At 32.0% G+C, this 25286-nt stretch overlaps 1 protein-coding gene across 1 annotated transcript in view; it reads right to left on the bottom strand.

The window, feature by feature from the left end:
- LOC142321939 (bifunctional 3'-5' exonuclease/ATP-dependent helicase WRN-like) overlaps window positions 1-25286 on the bottom strand; it is a 64692-nt gene that overhangs the window by 22054 nt on the left and 17352 nt on the right. The window contains exons 6-10 of the mRNA XM_075360469.1: window positions 21034-21227; window positions 13409-13546; window positions 11531-11666; window positions 6911-7099; window positions 5823-6070 (exon numbers count right to left, since the gene is read on the bottom strand). Of these exons, the coding sequence (XP_075216584.1) occupies window positions 5823-6070; window positions 6911-7099; window positions 11531-11666; window positions 13409-13546; window positions 21034-21227 (905 nt within the window). The remainder of the gene's footprint in view (window positions 1-5822; window positions 6071-6910; window positions 7100-11530; window positions 11667-13408; window positions 13547-21033; window positions 21228-25286) is intronic.

Raw genomic sequence — 25286 nt, 5'->3', positions numbered from 1 at the left:
GAGTTAGAAATGACAAACTGAAATATGATTATCATAGTGCACTATAACACAATATATTTGTAGTCAATCATGGGCGTATCCAGAGGAGAGTAAGGAGAGGCAGCTGTCTCTCCCCCCCTGAGGCCACAAGTGATTCTTTGTGATCTTTCAACATAAAATAGATTTTCGTATACAAGTTAATAATTTTAGTTAAGTTCTTCTATATAACAAAGTTATGGTTATGATATGGATTTATGGAAATATCTGTTTTGGGATCCCCGAGTCCAAAAATGTGGTTTATAAAAAATGTCTGTGTCCGACAAACTTTCTATTGATGATTCTTTCATAAGTTTTTAATGTTATAATGATAACAATCATATTTTTTAATTAAGCTCAACTAGTATAGTCATATACCATATAAAATTTAATTTTAACAAAAATGTCAGACCCCTCCTTGTCAAATCAATGCAGATGCCACATCCACATTAATGTTTGGTCAAATTTATTTTTTTTTACTTAAAAACAGTGAATTAAAAAAAAATACCAGCAGCAGTGAGGATAAGAAAGTATAACCACCTTCTGGTTCAAACACTATGACTGGAGGGCCTTCTTTTATGGTTCAAATCAATGTGCAACACAGTGAAAATGAAATTGAAGATGACAGTGGTCATGAAGATGATATTGGAAAATTTGTCAGCCTGACAAGCACTATACTGGATAATAAGAAAAACTTATCTTGGAAAATGTCTGGGTACCTTTAAAAAAGTACGATTTTGCAGCAGATGCCAAACACCTCAAGAGAAAATTCAATCACATAGGCTGGACATACATTCACCACGGCTAGCTTACTCAATGTGACTCAAAGGTCCTTTTAGTAAATATCATATGTTGTTTTTGCCGTCAGCGAGGTATTTGGGGTTCTTGTTCTAAGAGACCTTTTATGAAGAACAAAGATATGCACAATTATTGCAGAGCACATGTAGTCTCAGAGACATCAGATTGTAGAGGAATCAGCAAAATCATTCATGGAGGGTGTTCCAGTGAACATCCATCTTTTCCAGTTTTCATGAAAATTAATAGAAAAAAAAAACAAAAAAGTACTATCATCAATTATTTCCTGCATCATTTTTTCTGGCACAAATGATTTACCCTCAGAGGCAAAAATCTTGATGAAGGTGTATTTATTGACTTATGCAATTTATATAATTCAGGTGATTCACAAATAAAATATCATTTTGAGCAAAAAATGCGTCATACTGATTACCTATCATCCAAAATGAAATAAATGATCTATGCACTACTACAGTTAGGGAACAGATCTCACAAGGTTTAAAAAAGCTTGAATTTACAGCAGTTTGGTTGATGAAACCACAGATATTTTAGGCAAAGAACTATTGGATTGTTTCTTCGATGAAAAGGTCATGAAATCAAAGAAAAAATTTTATGCTTTGTAGAGCTTAAAGGACTTTATACCGTAAGTATTATCAAAGCCATTGAAGACTTGGTGATAAACTTAAATCTAGATCCTGATAAGAGTGTGGGGCTAGGCTTCGACGGATGTTCCACCATGTCTGAGAAAGAAGGTGGTGTGCAGGCGATCTTGAGACAAAAGTACAAAAAACCTTCTACTTCCTTCGCTCACTCTTCTTGCAACCTTAACCTTGTCATGAATGACTTAAACGTTATCCCAAAAATTCCAACTCCATTGGAGACACCCTGATACCTGGAGTCTGTTTTATGATGCAAGCTTATTACTTATTGCTAGCATTCCTAAATTGTGTGAGACTAGATAGTCAGAGAAATACAAGAGCATCCATTATTAAGTGTCACTTCATTGATATTATTACTGCATTAGAAACCTTCGCTGAAAAAGGAAATGCAGCAACAAGAAAAAATGCTTATTAAATGCATGCAGATCTTCATTTTTTGTGTCATTAGCATTAATTGCTAAGTATTCTGCTATACTGAAACTAGTAGTAAATGTACTTCAACTGAAGACACTTGATTTAGTCAAAGCCAACCAACACAATCAAACTATTTAAGAATAGTTCAATGGGAATAATTCATTGTTCAATGGTTCAATAGTTCAATGGGAATAGTTTAAGAATAATTCATTGGGAAGATATAGAGAACATCACAACTGTCACTTTAAAAGAAAGAGAACATCACAACTGTCACTTTAAAAGAAAGAGAACATCACAACTGTCACTTTAAAAGAAAGAGAACATCACAACTGTCACTTTAAAAGAAGTTTTTCCCCAACTATTAGAAAGGGTCTGCTGATACTGCTTTCACAGCCCTGTACAACAAGTATTATCATGCATTCATTTAGTTCTCATCATCGAATTTAAAAGTGGCTAACAAGCACCATTGGTGACAATAGGTTAAATGGGTTAACCATGTTAATAATTCACCTACAATGGGTTTATGCTAACAAGCAAAAAATTAGTTGAAACTGTATTTACAACAACATGCATCTAATTCTTACAAACTACTGTTACAAATTATTATTTTTTTTAAAATAAACATTTTATTCTTCCTTTTGTTATTGAGTATTATTGCATAGCACCCCTCCCTCCCTGACACCTCTTCCCCCATGAAAAAAGTTAAATTCAGAAAGCTACTTCAGTTTTGAGCTGGCTATGCCCAGAAGTCAATATTACATTATTTATGAATGATATGTTAAAAAATATAAACGTATCATAAAGCTTATATTAAATATAAGCATATTTATTAGTTTACGTTTTTTAAATATATTATTTATGAGTAACCATTTAAAAAATATAAAATAATAAATTCTAGTTCCAATCAAAGCAAAGCAGTTAGGCTTAAAATAACAAAAATTGGCAAGGGCTGTGTTGAGCCAAGGCTGCAAAACCTTCAGAACAAAGAACATGTTATGTGTAGTATACAAGGTTGCTAACGTCCTAATAAAGAAAGTGGATGATGACAAAGTTAGTTTTAACAAATACAAAATTTTATTGACATCATCACACAAATTAGACAGTTGGTTCAAGCAAAATTTTATTTATAGTGGATCTATGATATGAGAAATTGCTGATATATGGCAAGCGATTGACACTCTGACATTCACCATTGATAATTTTATGCTTTTTGAATTTGCCATGATCTGTTTCTCTCTTCGGTAGGTGTTTGTGATCCTTTTGATGTTCACTCAATGTTCTATTACATCCAGAAATATATTAATTTTAGTGTACACCGAGCAACAAAAATGAGCCTCCTTTCCTCTCCCCAATCTCCTTGCACTGGCTGATACAATTTCTAACATGTATGCCTTCATTTGTCAAATGGTATCATACAATTGTGAATTTTTGTCATTAGATGAAATTGGAATTTCAAATTACATGAAAACATAATGTTTTATTTCTGGTTGGTGGGTTTTACTGCCTGCTGGCCTGAAAGATAAGACAAGAATTATCATGTAATTCCAGACACAACTCCTGTCTAGTGTACACAATTTAAATAAGTAAATAATTTATTTTTATCATCTGAAAAATATAGTACAAAAATCTGTACAAAGAAATTACTTCAAAGAATACAGAACTCGAATAAGAATATGTTATAAATACAAATTAATTTCAAGAGTTTTTACATTCACTTAGTTATGTAGTTTTTAAAAATGAGCTTAGGAAACTATCAATACAAAAGATTTGTTAAAACTGTCAGTGAAATAAAAAAAAAGGGTAATGCAGAGTTCAAAATACAGAATATAAGTATAGGAGAATAAAATACAGGATATAAATAAGTACCTCCATCTCTCTCTCTCTACATCATTTTCTTTTAGAAAAACTATAGAACATGTAGTTAATTAATTAAACAATAAAAAATTATACAAACAATATTTTTACATAAATTTTAACCATTTACAAAGAAAGATTCTCTTTTACTTTTTCTATCTGATGACCTTCAAAAGCATGAAGAGAAAAAATTATTTTACTATAGGTAACTATACTAATATTAATTTTAGTCTCCATATTAATTTTGGAAAAACAAAGTAAAAAACATCTTTTGCAAATCTTTTTTCACACTACTTATCCACAAGAAAGTTCATAACAATTAACGTAATCTAAACATACAGTTACTGTTGTTAGTACTACTAAAATTTTTTCAAAAATAAAATTATTTTCATGAAAAAATACAGTTCTTAATATTTATGGCAATGAAAATACAATAGATGTAACCTGCTGTTACATTTAACATAGAAGAATAACTTGATTTTTTTTTTTACCACCTGCTACGATGCTGCAGTTCTTTAGATACACCAGTTTTTTCTTTTTTATCATGTAATATTTCAAGTACACTGTTGTCTTATTGACACCAACACCACTTCCTTGGATGTAACAATTAGCACTAAGTAACTGGCCATCATTCTTTGATGCCAACTTGTCAAAAATTGATATTTTTTTTTTTTTTTTTTTTTTTTTTTTTTTTTTTTTTTTTTTTTTTTTTACATAATAATAAACAGATTTTATCACAAAGTTCTCCTGGAAATTTTGTAACCAATTCTACTCATGAAAATAATGGAAAAAGTTCATATATGTCCTAAAATGCTTCGTTTGCGAGTTACGGCTAGTGAAAGATTTCACTCGGATTTCAGCTATCCTTGTGAAATGGGGTCATACTGAAATTTTTAAGACGTTAATTTAAGGGGCAGAATTAGTAATTTCTTATGGACTTGAAAATTTGAATAAATTAGGTCCCAGAACCATACCTGCAGTAGTTTTTGAGAAATCTGGGGTGAAAATCAATAAATTAGGGTAAAAAAAAAACATGTTTTTTATATTTGACATATAATAACTTTTTTAAATTTGGTAATAATAAACACAAAACATTTTTAAACAAAACTTGTAGAGAATTTGATCCTGAACAAAATGGTGTAAATTAAGCTGAATAAAACAAAGAAAATTTGAAAAGAAAAAAGATAAATTAGCATTGTTAAAAATAATGAAAATTACCGTTTTCAAAGAGCATTTAATTATCAAAATGATGATGATTCTTATCAAAATGTTAAAATATGAACAGAAAAATAAGTGAGAAACACAAAAAAAATCACAGAAATTTAGTACTCTTCCCTATGTACTCCTTTGGGTACATTAGAAAAGAGTGGAGGATCAAGCGAAGCATTCCACAAAATAGACTTGCCTTCCACTACCCTTCAGATTTAACTTTTCCTACCTGCATACAGTTACATAAAATCACTTATAAAAATAATTTTTTCCATTACTTACTGCTACTGTGTTTTTTTTTTCTTTACATTTAACAATTTCACAAATATCTCAGCTTAGTCAGATTATATGAACACATAAATGGAAATTCATTAAAAACAAAATTTAAATTAATATGTAAATTTAATGAATTAGACATTTTTAAGAATGTTCATATGTTCTGATAAAGGAGAGATCTCTGTAGAAATGTTATATGTGAGAAAAATAGGTAGTTAAGCAGTAAGTACATGACTAAATAAATATTTTGTGGTGTTAAGATACAATTTAATAGATTACTTAATCCTATAAAATGTGGTTTTCAGTACACAAACCATATTAGATTAAAGAATCATTAGGATTTTTTTTAAAAACAAATACTTTTTTGGAAGCTGAAAATAAAAAATTTATTTACAACTCTGCAAGTTGTTTTATATATGGTTTAATAATATTATCAACAAAGCCCCCTGCTGTAAAATAAAATGATATCATCAGCATAGGCAGTAACTTTCTTATTACATTAAATTAGCATTGCGCAGGCTATTTACATACTGAACTGATACAAATTCTATAGATGTAATATAGTGATGTACATATAACACCTAGTTTCAGATATATTACCTGTGGCCTTCCACCATGCTTCAGATTTATCTTTTCCAGCACCAAAGTATTCATGTTTATAAAGTGAAGGTGGAATTTTCTGAGCTTTTGAACCCCGTAAAAATAAAATTGCCACATTCAGACCTTTACGACCATCAAAAACATCAACAGCTCTTAACATTAAGATGGCATCATTTTTTAAATCAATTTGATCACATTCATTCTTACAAGAATCATTAGATGAAACACCTGTGCCAGTTCGAGACGATCTGAAAAATGTTAAAAAAAATTTGTTTAATGTAAAAGATATATATATAATATAATAAGTAATATGTATAACATATATATAATGTGTAATATATATGCACGTATAAACAAAAAATAACAACCACCAAAACACAGCAACAGAAAATCCTAAAAAAACCTACAATTGTACAAACCAAAATTCTACAATTACAAACAAATAACAAAAAATAAATAAAAACTTCAAAAATTTAGAAAACATAAACACACTAACAACCATAAAATTTATAAAAACAACACAACTCCACTGCCATTACTGAAAACAATATATATAATATATTAGCATAAACATATCAAAAAGAACCTCAGAAAAGAATAATAAACAATTTAATTATATATCTCTTAAACAATAAATTTATAATGTTAAATTTTAATATATTCTCATTTATATGTAGAGTATTTTCATACAGAAGGCTCGAGTATCATTGAATTTTACAAAGGTTTATTAAATTATCCAATGCAATATCTTATCAATTACAAAGCACTGCTTTTATCATCTTAAAATAAATGGATATTGTTCCATTTACTGTTAAAAATAACATAACTGTGTACAAGAGAAACTTCAATGTTTATTTTCTTCAAAACTCATCAGAAAATCTCTATGGGGATGAAAGCTACAACGGGTTAAAGGAAAGTTAAAAAAAAAAACCATAAGAAAAGAAATGAGAAATATCAAACTTCAGCAAGAAAACATAAAAATTATAAATATCAATTTGGTGGTAATGCCAAAATCATGTTGAGGTTTAAGTAGCACTTAAGTAAATACAAACAAATAAATTAAAAATAATGGTAATCATATTTACTACCTATTAGAACAGTTGTCACAACATCTAGACACAGTACTTTCTGATGACTTGGTAACATTCTTCCCTGGATCAAAATATGATATAATTAATTGTCGTCTGCATTCTTGTGTATCCAAATATTTTTCCATCAATCGAGCCATTGCAAGGCGATGTTCCCGATACTTACCAGTTAAATTGGAAACAAAATACCTAAGTTAATCAAGAGAAAAAAATAAATACAGTAATAAAACAATCAATAATGATATTTACAACAAAGAAGAACTGTAGTAACTAACAACTAATCTACAGAGTAGACATGTTAATCTGAGTTAATAAATCAAGTTTCCAATAACCTAACCCCAAACTTTTTTCTTTTTTTTTGTCTTCAGTCATTTGACTAGTTTGATGCAGCTCTCCAAGATCTAGTGCCAAGATCTAGATATCTAGTGCCAGTCGTTACATTTCCGTATACCCCCTACATTCTACATCCCTAACAATTTGTTTTACATATTCCAAACATTGCCTGCCGGCACAACTTTTCCCTTCTACCTGTCCCTCCTATGTCAACGCAACTATTCCAGAATGTGGTCTATAAATATGTCTCTTCTTTTAACTATACTTTTCTAAACACTTCTTTCTTCATCAATTTGCCGCAACACCTCTTCATTTGTCACTTTATCCACTCATCTGATTTTTAACATTCTCCTATAGCACCACATTTCAAAAGCATCTAACTTTTCTTCTCAGGTACTCCGATCATACAAAATTCACTTCCATATAAAGCTATGCTCCAAACATATACTTTTAAAAAGTATATTCCTGATGTTTAAATTAATTTTTGATGTAAGCAAATTATATTTCTAGCTGAAAGCTCATTTCACCTGTGCTATTCAGAATTTTATATCACTCCTGCTGTGTCCATCTTTAATAATTCTACTTCCCAAATAACAAAATTCTTCTACCTACATAATCTTTTCTCTTCCTACTTTTATATTCAGTGATCCGTGTACATTATTTCTACTATATTTCATTACTTTCATTTTGTTCTTATTTATTTTCATGCGGTAGTTCTTGCGTAGGACTTCATCCATGCCAATCATTCTTCTAAATCTTTTTTACTCTCAGCTAGAATTATTATATCATCAGCAAATTGCAGCATCTTTATCTTTTCACCTAACTCTGGATCTAGATTGTTCTTCAACACCACTAACTGCTAATTCTATGTAAAGATTAAAAAGTAACGGGGATAGGGAACATCCTTGTCGGACTCACTTTTTTATTATGGCTTCTTTCTTATGTTCTTTGATTATTAATGTTGCAGTTTGGTTCCTGTAAATGTTAGCAATTGTGCTTCTATCTCTAAATTTTAAAAAAAATGTTTAACATTTTATTCTAGTCTGCGATATCAAATGCCTTTTCTAATTCTACAAATGCCATCTATGTCAGTTTTCTTTTCTTTAATTTTCCTTCTGCTATTAACCTGAGCGTTAAAATTGCTTCCCTTGTCCCTGTACTTTTCCTGAAACCAAACTTGTCATCTCCTAACACTTCTTCAACTCTCCTCTCAATTCTTCTATACAGAATTTTAGTTAAGATACCTGATGCATGAGTAGTTAAGCTAATTGTTCTGTATTCTTCAGATTTACTGCTCCTGCTTTCTGCTTTCTTTGGTATCATGATAATAACACTCTTTTTGAAGTCTGATAGAAATTCCCATTTTTTATAAATATTACACACTAGTTTGTATAATCTATCTATTGCTTCCTCACCTGCACTGCGCAGTAATTCTGCAGGTATCCCATCTATCCCAGGAGCCGTTCTGTCATTCAAGTATTTTAATGCTCTATTAAATTCAGATCTTGGTATTGTATCTCCCTTTTCATCCTCTTTGACTAGGGGATATAGGGTTCTTAAACACCAACTAGAGATTAAAGTAATGATGTATCAGTCAAAATAAAGTAAAGGGTCTTTCATTTTCAGTGCAAAAAATAAAAGTATGTGAAATATCAACCAAATTTTTTTTAATTTTGTACTTATAACATTACAATATGTTCGAAAAACAACATCAATCATATGACCTCTATGGCTTTGCTTGACATAACCAAGTCTTATCAACAAAATTTTGCATGACTTTTACAAAAATTAACTTGAATTCCACTAATAATGAGTCAAATATTTGCTTTCAAGTCATCAATCATGAGTAATTTGTTGCTGTAGACTTGTTAGTGAACATAAATACAGAGAAGAAAACCTAAGGAAATCAAATCACACAATCTTGGTGGCCAATTGACATTACCATTTTGTGAAATTATCTATCACCAAACTTTTGACGCAATAACTGAATTGTTTCAGCACCATTGTGGCATGTAGCATCATCCTGTTGAAATCACATCTCATTTAAATCAAAACTTCTCAAATTTGCAAGCAAAAATCACAAATCATGGCTCGATAGTAGCCACCATTTACTAAAAAGCTCTCCTTGCTCACTTTCAAAACAAAATGACCTAATGATGCCACCAGCCCATAATCCACACCAAACAATGATTTTTTTTGGAAGTAATACTCATTGTTGAATCATTTGTGGATTAGAATAATCCCAAATACAAGAACTTTTTTTTGTTTACAAACCCTTCAGGCCAAAAATGAGCCTCATCTGAAAAGATGATTTTTTTTAATGAAAATTTGGATGCACAATGAGCTGGTCATTTATTGCATTCAAATTTTCCAATAATTCTCTATTAAAAAAAAAACTAAAAAATAGATTTTAAGCAACATCTACAATAATCATATTTTTTTCACTAACTCTAGGTTGTGTATAATTTTATGGTATAAAGGTTTACCTATTAATTAACAATAAGTTATTAATCCTAATTAACACAACTGTTTTTTTTAAAAGAAAAAATGGCAAACCACTGCTGATAATCAAACCCTGGAACATACGAGGTCAGTAAATAAAGTAATGAGACTTTTTCTTTACAATCCAATTATATATGGACTCTACACCTTCAAAATAGTTCCCTTGGGAAGCTACGCAACACTTCAAACAGTTTTCTCACTCTTCATAGCAGTCTTGGAACTCAGAAACTGGAATATCCTTCAGGTGGTCAATTACATTTCATTTGTTTTCTACTCTTCCTTTGAGGTGTTTTTTAAAGTCGGGAACGGGAAAAAGTCACAGGGCCTCAAGTCAGATGATGGTTGAGGAACTATAGGAATGTTTTTCTTTGCCAAAAACTGATTAATTGAGAGTACAGTGTGACAAGGTGCATTGTCATGATGCAACATCCAGTTGTTGTCTTTGATTGCTGGTCTCACGCGAGCAACTCTTTTCTGCAGTCTTTCAAGAATTTCTCGGAAAACATATTGATTTACAGTCTGTCTTGTAGGCAAAAACGTATTGGCAATACCATTGCTATCAAAGAAACAGATTAGCACGGTTTTGATTTGCTCATTTTTGCTTTTTTGGGATGTAGTGGGTTTGAAGTGTGCCACTCCTTTCTCTGGCATTTTGTTTCTGGGTCATATTCAAATATTCAAGATTCATCACCAGTAATAATATTTTTTTTAAAAATCGGGATCAGGTTCAATTCGCCCTAGAAGATTGTGGCACACTTCCACCCTGTTTTTTGTTCAATAGTGAGGTTTTTTGGGACCAATTTTGCACAAATGCTTTTCATGTCCAATTTGTTTGTCAAAATTTGATGGACTGTGTGTAGTATGGTTCAAATTCAGTTGTTTTGCAATCAATCTGACAGTTAATCACCAGTCATACCGTATCAAGTTTCTTATTTACTCAACACTGTCATCACTTTTTGATATTAACGGTCTTTCAGAGTGTGGATTGTCCAGAACTGATTCCCGGCCATCTGAAAATGCTTTCAACCAGCTAAAAACTTGGGCTTGTGACAGAGTGTCATCTTCATATGCCCTTTTCAATTTTGAAAAAGTTTCAGTAGCATTCTCACAGAGTTTAACACAAAACTTGATTGCACAATGTTGCTCATAATTAGTATCACTCATTTTTGTAATGCAAAACAAAAACTCGTTTTACGAGAAGTTTGTTTACGTCTCACATGGCAACAATAGACTAAAAATACTAATTCCTAATATAAATCAGCTGTTCATATAACCGTATGTTTATTAGTAACTTTACAGTGATGCCACTTTAGATGCCAAAATAAAAACTAGTCTCATTACTTTATTTACAGACCTCATATGATTAAGAAAAAACTGTGTTGACAACTAGAACAATAGTTGCAGTGGCACTTTTCTTAGTAACCATACTTTTATCCAGCAAGAAAGAAGGTTGCAAGAATGATAGAGTTTCTAAAAAACAAAATAGATAATTTTTCAAAAGAAAATTGAAATTAAAAAAAGGAAAATATTTCATGTACTTTATATTAAACATTTTCTTCATAATAAACTTTAAATTAAAGGTTCAGTTATAAAGATAGTAATACATGCACATATTCAAAAAAAAATTCTATAATTATGCTATGGTACAGATACCATTTTTTATAAACAGAAGCATAGAAACTAAATTTTTCTTCTTCTAATAACTTCTAATAACTTATGAAATCAATAAGTAGATGATATACCTACAAATGTAAACTTCCTAATATCTATAAAGCATTTACTCACTGAGTAAGACAAAAATCAGCAGAAGAATAAAAAACATGGCAAGTAGCTGGAAGGCCATCCCTACCAGCTCTACCAATCTCTTGATAATATGACTCTATATCTTTCGGCGCACCATAATGTATTACAAGACGAACATCTAAAATACATAAAAAAATTTTTTTTAATTTAAAGAATGTCAATATTATTTAACATTTATTTAAAACTTGACCACCTTGTAACAAACTAAAACTCAATTATAACTCAACAGGTCATTCTCTCAGAGGTTTCATAGATAAACCTATCCTGAGATAATGCAATCTATTGAGCACGAAGTCAAAACAGAAAGTTTACATGATGACATGAGTAATCAAATCTGATTTAAAATAAAATACTTCAAATAATGGAATTCAAACACCTTACAGTGCCAAAAACCATCTACCAATAATAAAATAATACAAAAACAACAGTTTATTAAATGTAAACAAAATTGTTTTATACTTATGTTAATTTTAAAAAGTATCACCTGATTCAAGCATGACAAACAAAATTAACAGGCAGTAAAGAGACTCACTAAAATATCTTCGCAAACCAAGGATCTCACAATTTTTTTACTAACCTGCTACATTTATTATTTAAAAACAGTTTTTGTCATTTTTTACAGGCTATAAATCATTTCCTGTTTATAAAGGTGTAAAATCTGTAATACACAAATTGTGTAATTTTCTATACAGTACTATACTATTTGTTGAATTTTTGGAAAAAATTAATATAAGGTTTCTCATTGCTTGCAGTTTAACAGAAACAATGAATACATATATTACTGAAATTACTCATTAAAGCATCCAGTCGAATGTCCATAATTTGTCATCAATGGTGCTACAGAGATGATACATTCCTGTATTATCACTGGGATCATCATAGCAGTTCAACAAGGATACTGAGAGATAGCAGATTAAAAATTCTTACAGATACAATTTATCTACTCTTATTAAAAAGTGATTGAGACAGTGAGATAACAATTATAAAATCAATAATTTACTTTATACAAAATTATTTAAACCTAATATATACAAAGGAAACCAGCTTACACTACTATCAATGAATAATGTCACCTTGACCCCTTTTCACAAAGGACTCAAACAACTTCATATATTTAAATATATGAAGTATATATAAAAGTATATAACCACAGGCAAGAACACTAACCCAAAATGTAAAACTCTAGTGACACACTGCACTCACACACTTGACTGTTACCACACACTCACTTCAAATGCTCTCACATACTGTCCTTGCATTAACTGTAAACTGTACTGAAATTTTCTGGTATCCGCAGGACACCAATAAATATTGCTGCAGGTCTAGAGCTTGACCTGTATTAATAGTAGCTGACCCACCCTTCTGTTTGTTTATGCGTAATGCTTCTATTGTCCAAACCGTCTACACTGTTCTAGAATTTCTTTTTTAGAAAGAATTTCTAATTGTTTCTTTTTTAATATGACAACTTATGTTCTTTATTTACTCTCTTCTTATTCTGATACTTACTATTAATATAAGCTTCTCTACCAGTTACAACATTATACACATCACTGATAAAGAAATAAATAAGCTAATAAAATAAGAAAATAATAACAAATAGATACAATATGTCAATTCCTTGACATAGATATCACAAATTAGATTTTTAGAAATTAACTATTTAGCAGACATGACTCAAGATATTACCTCCTAACAATTATCATAGATGGTAGCAATAATAGTGTTATATAAAACACATAAAATTAAGAATAAATAAGAATCTAGAAATTGTAACATAAAAAAAAAGAATACCAATAAGAGAGTTTACAATAATTAATATGGAAAAATCAATAAACATTAAAAAAGAAATTTCAGACTTACCTGGTTTATCTATACCCATTCCAAAAGCAACAGTTGCCACTATAACTTGTATGTTATCCTTAACAAATTTATCATGTGCTTCTTCGCGGTTTTTCATAGAGAGGTCACCATGGTACATAGCACATTGAACAGCATTATCTACAAATTAGAATAAAATTTGTAATTAGAATATGAATACAAATAAACAATTAAATATAAAATTTAGAAGCTCTTCTATAGACAGATCAGAAAAACTATATTAAAAGGGATTATGCAATAAAGAGTTGTATAATACTGTAAACTTGTTGTTACTCATTATCTTTATTCAGGTCTTCAGTATTGTTGCATCAAGGAGAATGTTGAAAAGTTAAAAAAGCTTTAAATGGAATAATTGGAAAAGAGAAAACTTGGTAAAAAGATATTTTAAAATTGAACAAGGTCAATGATTCATCCCATCACACTACGGTAACCTGGATTAGTATGCTGTCATGTAAAAACTGCACAGGAAGATGAAGATTAGAATATATAAAGTTACATATGAACAAGAAATATGTTTTTATTAAAACAGTACCAAAAACAAAGGAATGAAGAATAAAATTATCACATTGGACGCTATGGACTACCATCATAGTCAATTTGGCTTTATTGGATGGCTGTGGACTATCACTGTAGTTTTTGTTTTTGCCCATATTCATTTTAGGGAGATGTCAGCATTTGTATAAGGTTAACTAACACAATCATTCAGTAATATTTTTTACTTTATACAAAGAATGGTGAAACTACACTGCATATTTTATAAAACTTTTTTGTCAAATTTGTTCATTCTGTTGCATGGTTTTTTTTCATTTGCAAGTGTTTTTAAGCATAACCAAACGCAAAATTTACCATTATCTGAGTCAACACCATTGACATAAGGAAATTCAACCTCAACATCTCAAAAAGAGATGAGGGAGATATAATTCAAAGTGCCAAACAATTAAAGGATAATTTTTAAGACAGTGAGGATGATATCTCAATTTCATCGGATGAGTGATCAGATGAATCTGACTTCACAGAAAGCCATGATGATGAGGCAACAGTCAATGAACCAGAACAACCCTTCTGAGGTTACACCAGCACCCCTCAGACTCATCTCCCTCAGTCTCTTTTCATTCCACCTCTACACAACAAAGGACTACAATATTGACAACAAAATCCACTAAAAACCAACCTCTATTCAATTCTAAATTACTTCCATAACTGCTTGAGAATTCTACTTACTGGAAGTGACCTTAGACAAATACTAGAGATATACTAGTATTTGTATATACAATGTTTGTATATACAAATACATAGACAATACTTTTACTTACTTTTTACAAACAAAATAAATGATCTAAGACAAACCAGCAAACTCTTTTATTACTTCAACATCACCACTGCCTGAATAAAAAAATGGAAATCCGTAACTAAGGAATTTTTAACGTTTATAGGATTGCTCTTTCATATGCCACAGTTCAAATGCCTCACCTTTCTGATTAAAAGAGTGCTGATGTTCTATATGATATGTCATTTTACAGAAACTGTATGAGCCAAGATAGGTTTGCTCCAATATTACTGTCACTACATTTTGCAAAACTACTAGGCCAATGGACCAATAACAAATGATGACAGACTATACAAAGTACGAACACTTTTTCCATCAAACAAGAGACGAAACCAATATCCCTACACATAATTTACGCATTGACAAATTAATGGTACTTTGGAGAGGTAAGACTACTTTTCCATAATTATATTAAATATAGCAACATTGGTATAGGATAAACGTACATGCTTACAGAATTTTCTAGTCTGAACTTAAGATGGTTGTATATAATGGGGCTTCCGATAAAGAAGTTGGTGGTCCTGGCCACTCATAAAATGTAATACGTAAGCTCATGGAGAGGTGACTGATGATGGGCACTACCTTCATGGACAACTACAAACATAATGCTGGTCTGGTCCATAAGCTTTTAGAAAGGAAGCATGATGTGCAGGTACCTCACCAAACTAAAAGAGAAGCCCGTCTTGTGTTGTTTCTAAAAAATTAAAAGTAAAGTAGAAGTCTTATTTTCAGATGAAGCTGTTTGTGTATTTAAATGGAAGGATAAGAGGGATGTAATTATTATCAGCTCTGAATTTGGAAATGAAATGATCAGTGCTGCTAATAAACAAGAGAGTGAAACCTTTAAACCAGAGACTTTAGTAAAATGTAACAAATTTATGGAGGCATTGATAATTTAGGTCATACGACAGCATATTATCCAATTGAAAGGCAAACTCATAAATGGTACAAAAAAAAAATGGGTATTCATATATGACATCTGATTTCAATGAACAGTTACTTTTACTTCTAAAAACACATCAAAATTATTCTTTTAAAAAGTTCTGGGATCCCATAATTAGATCACTAACCTATTACATCTTTAAAATCAGATAATCCTGTGCATCACTGTCCAATAGCTGTTTCTTGCAAAAAAAAAAAATACTGCTGTTCTTCAACACATACCAAAAGATTTCCTAAGTAAAGGGCAAAAGAAAATGTCCCAAAAGCATGTAAGATATGTGCAGGTAAAAAGATCACAAAGACAATATGTATCACTGCCCAGTTTGTCCTGGGTTTCCAGCCTTAGGTATGAATAAGTACTTTGAAAAATATTTTATTATAAGAACATTTACCTGTTTTTTAGTATTTTTATTTCATTTATGCTATTCTAATGTCTTTGTCAAGAAATTAATTTTTTTATAATTACTCTTTTTGTTACTAAAGTTACACTTTTTATCACTGAACTTTATTAGAATATGCATTACTTTAAGGTTACTATTTCAATGGCTAGTTCAAAACATATATATATATATATATATATATATATACAAGCTCTGTAAATAAAGTAACGAGACTAGTTTTTTTTTTTTTTTTGGCAGCCAAAGTAGCAACATTGTAAAGTTACTAGTAAATATATGGTTATATGAACAGCTGATTTATATTAGGTATTAATATTTTTAGTCTATTATTGCCACGTAAGACGTAAACAAACTTCTCATAAATGAGTTTTAGTTGTGCATTACAAAAATGAGTGATACTAATCATGAGCAACGTTGCGCAATCAAGTTTTGAGTTACACTCGATGAGAATGCTACTGAAACTTTTTCAAAATTGGAAAGGGCATATGAAGATGACACTCTGTCACAAGTCCAAGTTTTTACCTGGTTTAAAGCATTTTCAGATGGCCGAGAATCAGTTGCTGACAATCCACGCACTGAAAGACCGTTAATATCAAAAAGTTACGACAATGTTCAGTAAATAAGAAACCTGATGTAATACGACTGGTGATTAACTGTCAGATTGATTGCAAAACAAATGAATTTGAACCATACCACAGTCCATCAAATTTTGACAAACAAATTGGACATGAAAACCATTTGTGCAAAATTGGTCCCAAAAAACCTCACTATTGAACAAAAAAACAGGGTGGAAGTGTGCCACAATCTTCTATGACGAATTGAAACTGATCCTCATTTAAAAAAAATGTTATTACTGGTGATGAATCCTGCATATTTGAGTACAAAAAAAAAATGCCAGAGCAAGGAGAGCACACTTCATACCCACCACAACCCAAAAAAGCAAAAATGAGAAAATCAAAACCATGCTAATCTATTTCTTTGATAGTAATGGCATTCCTCATAAGGTTTTGCCTACAAGACAGACTGTAAATCAATATGTTTACCGAGAAATTCTTGAAAGACTGCGGAAAAGAGTTGCCCGTGTAAGACCTGTGATCAAAAACAACTGGATGTTGCATCAAAACAATGCACCTTGTCACACTGCATTCAAAATTAATGAGTTTTTGGCAAAGAAAAACATTCCTGTAGTTCCTCAACCACCTTACTCATCTGACTTGAGGCCCTGAGACTTTTTCCCGTTCCCGACTTTAAAAAAACACCTCAAAGGACATCATTTTGGAAGAGCAGAAAACAAATGAAATGTAATTGACCATCTGAAGGATATTCCAGTTTCTGAGTTCAACACTGCTATGTAGAGTAGGAAAACCGTTTGAAGCATTGTGTGGCTTCCCAAGGAAAATATTTTGAAGGTGAGAGTTCATATATAATTGGATTGTAAATAAAAAATTTTTCTGAACCATTCACATTACTTTATTTACAGACCTTGTATATACTTATCTTCAAATTCATATCTCAATATATATATATATATATATTATAAAAAAACAACAACAAAAAATATCAACTTGACCACCAAAAAACATTAAAGAAAAACCTAAAAAAATAAAAACAAATACCAACAGTTGACTTCGCAGGATACCACATCTGTCGGTAGACTATTCTACAATTACAATTAAAAAAAAAAAAAAACTTAAAAATTTAGAAAAAATAAACACAAAATTTGTAATATTAACACAACTCCACTGCCACTATTGGAATGATGTAAATTTAAAATTCACACATCTATGTTTGTAATCATTGTTGACAACTGCTACAACTCAGTACGTCTTTAATTAAAACATCTTCTTCAAATACAATCTGATGATCATCATTTCACACTTTTGTTTAAATTTAGAAATATAATATCTTTTAAGTATATCCATTTTTTTATTGTTATTACAAATTTCCAAAATGTCTAAATTATTTTTACAATCATACTATGCCTACATTTCAACAAGTGGTTGGCCAAATTAGACACACCTCTTTTATTGTTTCTGCAAGCATTGTAATCTTATGTAAACCTTTTTTTTAAAACATCTGCCAGTTTTACTGACATAAATTTTATTTTATATATATATATATATATATATATATATATATATATATGTAGTTTATATCTGAATATAAACAAATTACATTAATTTGTTTAATTAATAATAATTTTAATAAATTTTTGAAATGATCTGATGATTTTACATAATTGCAGGTTAATTTAATTAACTGCCCATAACATACATAATTTGGACATTTAACGTTAATTGGATGAGGTTAACGAGCATAGTTTATGATGATATACATACAATTCGCCAGTACATGGAATAAGCAACCTCTAACCAAACATAATCTACGATCGCTTCACTCACTAACCTTGACTAACAAGCTTCTACGAAACATAACCCACATGCCATGGTACGTGAGGAATGCTGAAATCCATGATTACGTAGGCATTCCATACGTTCGAGAGGAAGTTGGACATCTGGTTTCGAGGTATGTATCCAGGTTGGATAAGCATATTAATCATCTTGCTTTGAATCTGCTTGACAACAGCAAGGATGTTAGGAGGCTAAAACGGCTTCATGTATTTGATCTTGTTGTTGGCCTGTTATGATAATCTGGTTTGGCAGCTTGGTGCTCACCCCCTATTGTTTCTTGGCTGTTTCAAAGTTACTGTTCAATTTAAAGTTACTTATTTTGTTATTTATTTAAGGTTAATATTGGCTGGACATTCAAAGGCATTATCAAATGTTATATTATTATGTTATACTATTGTTTCTGTATTACTTGAGAATTTCATTGGGTGGTCCTCTTTCAAGTGATGGTCAGTCATATAACTTACTTTTAGTTACACTGCAATAGCTGATTGTAAGTAAATAAAGAAATATAGCAAAAAAAATCTATAAAATAAATTCTGTACTTCTGTATTGTGGTTTATTTAATTGAATTTAAATATATATGTACACATAATTCAATAACAACAAAATAACCATCAAACACAGTAACAAAACCTGAAAAATTAATACCAAAAGTCGACTTTCGTGGATCCCACAGCATCAGTTGATATAAAATTCCAAAATTACATTAAACAGAAACAAAAAATAAATAAAAACTAAAAATTTAGAAAGCATAAACCCTAATAAACCACAAAATATGAACACAACTCAATATCAACTGGAATCAATAATTTGAGTTATGTTAATGTTTTCTAAATTTTTAGTTTGATGTAATTTTGGAATTCTGTACTGACTGATGATGCAGAATCCTGTGAAAGTTGACTTTTGGTATTAGTTTTTTAGATTCTGTTACTGTATTTGGTGGTTATTTTGTTGTTAATGAGATTATGTGCCACAATGGTCAATATGTTGATGAATTATTTGAATTTTCACAAAGTTATATATATATTTTGTTACCTCATATATGCCTAATTTAAAATCAGCAGATGAACATGGTTCAATTCATTGTCAACCACCACCTGGAGAAGACCAAGAAGAAGAAGATGGAAAAAGACAAGAAGTTCCCTGCTGCCTCAACGTAGGACCTCCTGGCGAATGCCAACATCCCTGCCGGAGCAGCAGGCCTGTCCGACCCACTGAGGGAGCTGCTGGACGCAGAAGCTACCTTCCCGTTTCAGCTCACCGGGCTTCAATCACCCCTGGCTGGTGAACTCAGCAGCAGGAGCTGGCCCAGCGTGGGATCGCTCAGGGAGAACCGCCTCGGCCACACCAACAAAGGATGACCAACACCAACCCGACACTGCGGGGCTCTGGAGACCACTATTGTCATGCTGTAGAAGGAACCCAACTGCTGCTGAGGGGATGCCCAGTCTGACTTTAATGGCCGAGTCGCAACTCCCTGACTTCACTGGAGATCAGCTTCTGGACCCAACAGCTCTTCTCAGAGCTAACACAAAAAAATGGCAGTTTTCAGAGCCACCACAAAGTTATGAATTACGAGCTGTCAAAATCATTCAACAACAACAGCCCTTTTCAGGGCTACCATAAGGTAATTAAGTGCCATATGCCATCGAAGCCATTCAGCGACAAAATATATTACATTTAACCTAGATTTTTTTTATTGAGAATGTGTTATTCCAATGAATGGTGAAAAAAATGTTTTGTACCTAGTACAAAGATGTAATGGAAACTAAAGGAAAGCACTAAATACTGATTCGCACAAGATAAACAAAAAGTACAAAATATATTCCTAAAGATTGTCACTCTGTCCTAAATAAAATTGAACAATGTCAGTTTTCTCATAAATGTCCAAACAGAAATAAAACTCTTTTTTTTCTTATATGGTATGCACACAGCTTTACATACTTACATAATATCCTTAGAAGCAATCTATGTGTTTGTTATCTATTAACAACTAAAAAAAAAGATGTATTTCTCATCTATGCCTTAAAGCTACATTGAAATTAACACAATGCTTGTGTTATAATCGTGTTTGATTATATAATACTATTAGTAGAATGATGATTACAAAAAAAGTTTTTATATCAAGAAATGGCATTTTGTAGGATTTTAATTCTTTCATAGAAAATTGTGCATTTTTCATAACAAATAACACATAAATGTTAATTCTACAATGTAATAAATGTAACACAATACATTTTTTTTTTAAATCTACACTACATAAAAGTAGTAATCTGAATATTCTTTTAACAATATTTCAAAAAAATATTTTTTTAAAGCTGTACTTTCTTTAAAAGAAAGGAATAATTATAAATGAATTATAACTAATAGCTCTCTTCTGTTTCAGCTCAAGTTATGATTATTTACTGCAATATGGATGAAAAATTATCTAAAAATTCACATTTTATTTGTTTCAAACATTTTTCTATAATCTGGATGGCTACTGCTATTATACTGTACATATTTTTTAAATAGAAAAATTAATATTACCATTCAAAATAGAGGAAACCTTTTCAGTTATTTTTTTTGTAGGGCAGTATATAATTGTAGATCCGGGAAAATTCCATTTAAGTCCATTTCGTTTGAGAAATATCCGTACATCGCTAAATGGATCATCACTTTTCAACGACACACCAAGGTACAAATTTGGCCGATCAAAATTAGTCCTTATAATTTGAGGATCTCTAAAAAAAAAAAACAATTATTAACACGATACCAATGGACATTTAATTATACCCCTGTGTTGTTAAACTCATACCTGAGAAAATAACAATGATAAATAAAAATTAAATCCTGTTAAATTTATAAAAACTATCAGTGTATTGTAAATTCTTCAGAGTAACAGTTTGGTCAGTACAGGACCCACTAAATGGTTATTAGATTTCCCATCACGGCTTCGTTTGTGAAATACATCATCAGAATTACAAACATAAATTACAATCAAAATGTTACCAAAACTAAAGATTGATTCAATAGTGGTAGCATAAAATGTAAAATATAAAAACCATTTTTTTGCCCCTTAAAATATTTAAAAAATCAAAAACTCCAAAAATGGTTTTTAGAATTTTTCTGAAAAGTATTAGCAAGCCCAAATCAAGCGAATACCTTGTTAAGTACAGTCGAAAATGCAGAAAATTTGATATCAGCATTCAACATTTTTTTTTACCTTTCTACACCCTGTGAAGTTCAATTTCAAAAAATCTACAAATTAGTTTTTAGATATTCACATGAGGATAACACACACCAAAAATCAAGTTTATAACTTCATTTATTACAGAGAAATTTAAAAAAAAAATGGTAAATTTCATTGTTGCTCCATTTTAACCCTTTAAACTCAGAATTTCAAAAAAATCCTTTCTTAGTGTGCACTTACATCATAAGAAGAATGTTTATACAAATTTTCATAAATTTATCAGTAGTTTTTGCAGTGATGATATGAATCCCTCACATGTTTTTATATACATAAAAATATATCTTCTTGCAACTTACGTGTTGTGCATACGTGTGTGTGTGTGTGTGTGCATGTGCACACACACTATAGTGTATGATATTACACTTGTCAACATGATTTTTGTCTAACGAGTACAAATAGGTGTACTTATAGAGTTTTTTATCCTGTTTTCAAATGTGTATTCAGAATTTCTCCATCACCCACAGTTTTTTTATTTAAATTTTTTTTTTTAATATTTTAAAACATTTTTCGTCCATTGTCAAGTAAAAGCTAGACACTGTAAATAATCACTGATAAATATGATCACTGTAAATATGATACAACCAAATGATCTAACTCAAAGGGTAGCATTGCTACTGTTGTGTAGGTTCAGACGTGTAAAGGTATGTACAAACAAGAACAGCACACATTCATCAGAACAATACCAGTTGTGAGATAGTAGTTAACCAGAAAACACATCATTGTGAGTGCTTTGTGTATCTGAATTATTGCGTATTACATAATTACAACTTTATTTCTTTTAATTAGTTGTTAGTTACAAAATGCCTAGTTTGTTTAAATCATTCTAACATTTTGTTATGTATGTGGTGAAGTGACGATCAAGTCCCAAAGGCGAAACCTTACACCATTAGTAAAAACATTTACTAATTGAACTTTTGAGAGTAAAGTCTGGGACCAAACAAGGAACTGGGCTCCACATATGTTTTTTATCGTGTTTTAGGCTTCTCACTGCATGGAAAAATGGCACACGCCACATGCCATTTGCTATCCCTATGATTTGGAGGGAACCCAAAGATCACTCTTCTGACTGTTATTTCTGCTTAACAAACATTAAGGGGATTACGTGAAAATCAAAACATACAGTGGTGTACCCTAACATACAATCTGCAATGAGACCAGTTCCACACTGTGAAGAATTGCCCATACCAAAGCCTCCAGAACATGTGACATTAGATGAAGAGAGCTCAGAGTCTAATGGAAGTAAGGAGGAAAAAGAAACAGATTCTGGTGATACAACTTTTAAATGTAGCAGTTCATCTGAGTCTCATTTACTGACAATAAAACTGATATCATTTACTGATATTGAAAGTTATCCAAAAAAAGTCTAAAATGCTTGCTTCCTGGATAAAGGGATGGAATATTCTTCCGTGAAATGTAGTGTAGACCACGACATGTCTGAAGCTGTGTGAGCAGCCTGCCACAAGTGCAAACTGTAAGGGGTCGCACCCGGCCAATACAGGGGCTGCCCTTATTATTATAAGGTACAACTGTACAAGCAAAAGTGCACCAAGAAAACATCCACCGTTACTGACAGACGTAGCTGGGCACAAGTTGCTGGAGGGGGAAAACCGAGCCCCAGGTAGTTTTACTAGCGGCAATGGTGACGGTGGAAAAAGGGGAATCACCTACCCCCTCACTACCCAAGCATAAACCAGCAGTAGTTACAAAAAAGGCGAACAAACCTGCGACAAAGCCTGCTCCGCAGGAAAAAAAGGCAGCCGAACAATTGGCAAAATCAAAGAGGGCGGGTGCCAAACCCATGACATCTGGCAGACGTCATGGGTTTGACACCCGCCCTCTGTTGGGCCTCTGGCACTAACCAAGGTCCCAGAGGCCCCACGCCCCACCAAAAAGGCGTTAACGACCCCTGGCCCCTCCAGCAAAATAAATATAACCATACCCCCGAAGGTGAGTTTCAGTACAAATTTCTTGTTACAAGTTACAATTAAGGATGTCTTACCGGTAAGCAAAATTTCTGAAGGACTGTATTCAGTCCATCATAAAGTGCCTCATGAACCTGCTATCTAAGTATGGTTAGGCAACTCTCAGACTGCCACAGTGGAACGCCAATTCAGTAGGCAAGACGGCAGAACTTTGCCGTCTGGCCGAGGATCTACTAATAGATGCGATACTGTTGTCTGAGACGTGTCTGAATGAGAACAAACAAGTGACCATTCGGAATTACTTTACGTATAGAACAGATAGGCTACTATGATCTGGATGCCCTGCAGTAGAACTGCAATTTTAGTCCACAGACGCCAGATACACATGCGGGTCGAACTCCATACTAATGTGATGAAGCAGACTTGTGTACATGTGAAGCATCTAGGCAGAGTGTATCGGCTGGTTTCGGCTTATAATAAACCAAACTCAGCTGTACCCGGCGCAGATCTAGATGCCGTGCTAGAAAATTGGGATGGGCCCATGATACTCATAGGCGACCTCAATGCTAAGCACGAGGCTTGACATAGCAATGATAAGTGCAAATGGCAGTTTGCTATACGAAAGGGCACGAGCATGCCGGTTAGTCGTCATAGGCCCCGAGGTGCCCACCTTCGTTCATCGAACAGGCAGATGGATAAAACTTATAATTTATAACTGCCACTAAATAACCCATGAAACCCGCCCGATAATAGAAAGATACAGCAGCAAGGGACATTGTCCAGTCTCTGCGATCTGTAGGAAGAAATATTGAAACTCCTGCCATTCTTGCGTTTCGTTCTGTATTGGTGGATACAGAGGAAGGACGGGAAGACTTTAATATGTTAAGTGGCGTCCCACAGGGCTCGGTCCTCGAGCCAATACTTTGGAATGCGATGTACGACGGCCTTCTGTGCATGGAGTAACCAGGGGCTCCGAGATGGTTGCATACGCCGACGATTTGACCCTGCTGGTGGCTGCAAATATTGAGGAACGAGTTGAAGAGCTGGCCAAAAAAGCTATAAGGAGAATCAGCGTCATTTTTACAGCATTAATAATAATAATTAAAAAGTATCGCCTAAGAATAGAGAAAGATGCTTTCTCCTTCAATCAATTAACCTCTACTTAATTACTATCTTAATCAAACTAATAAATTCATCTAATTATGGTAAGCTGAATAAGCAATCTCATCCTTATTTAAAATTCCAACCATATTTTATTTTAACTCTCCATGGTATACTGTTTAGCTATACAGTGTACTTACTACATAAGAAAAAGTATGGTATCAGGTCATATTTTGCATTATGGGTTTCTGCAGATCTTGATCTTTCATGACTTTCACTAATCAAATAATACAATTTTAGCACTAAAAGATTCCAAAACAATTATGTATATACATAACTAGCCAGCCAGGGAGCTCTGCCTCCTGGACCCTCAACACATTCAATCCTCATGTTTGTGAGTATGTTAAGTATTTTACCGAAATATTTTTAAGAAAATAAATATTAGGATTTTGCTGCAATGAACTTATTGTAGTGAGTTTTTTTTGCTACAGCCCCGACTTCACAGCCAGGCAGCATCACTTCACTCT

The sequence above is a fragment of the Lycorma delicatula genome, chromosome 3, assembly GCF_047948215.1.
Source record: "Lycorma delicatula isolate Av1 chromosome 3, ASM4794821v1, whole genome shotgun sequence".
In the NCBI taxonomy this organism is placed as follows: Eukaryota; Metazoa; Arthropoda; class Insecta; order Hemiptera; family Fulgoridae; genus Lycorma; species Lycorma delicatula.
The sequence above is the reverse complement of the archived record's forward strand: the minus strand, read 5'-3'. Positions and strand labels throughout refer to the sequence as shown.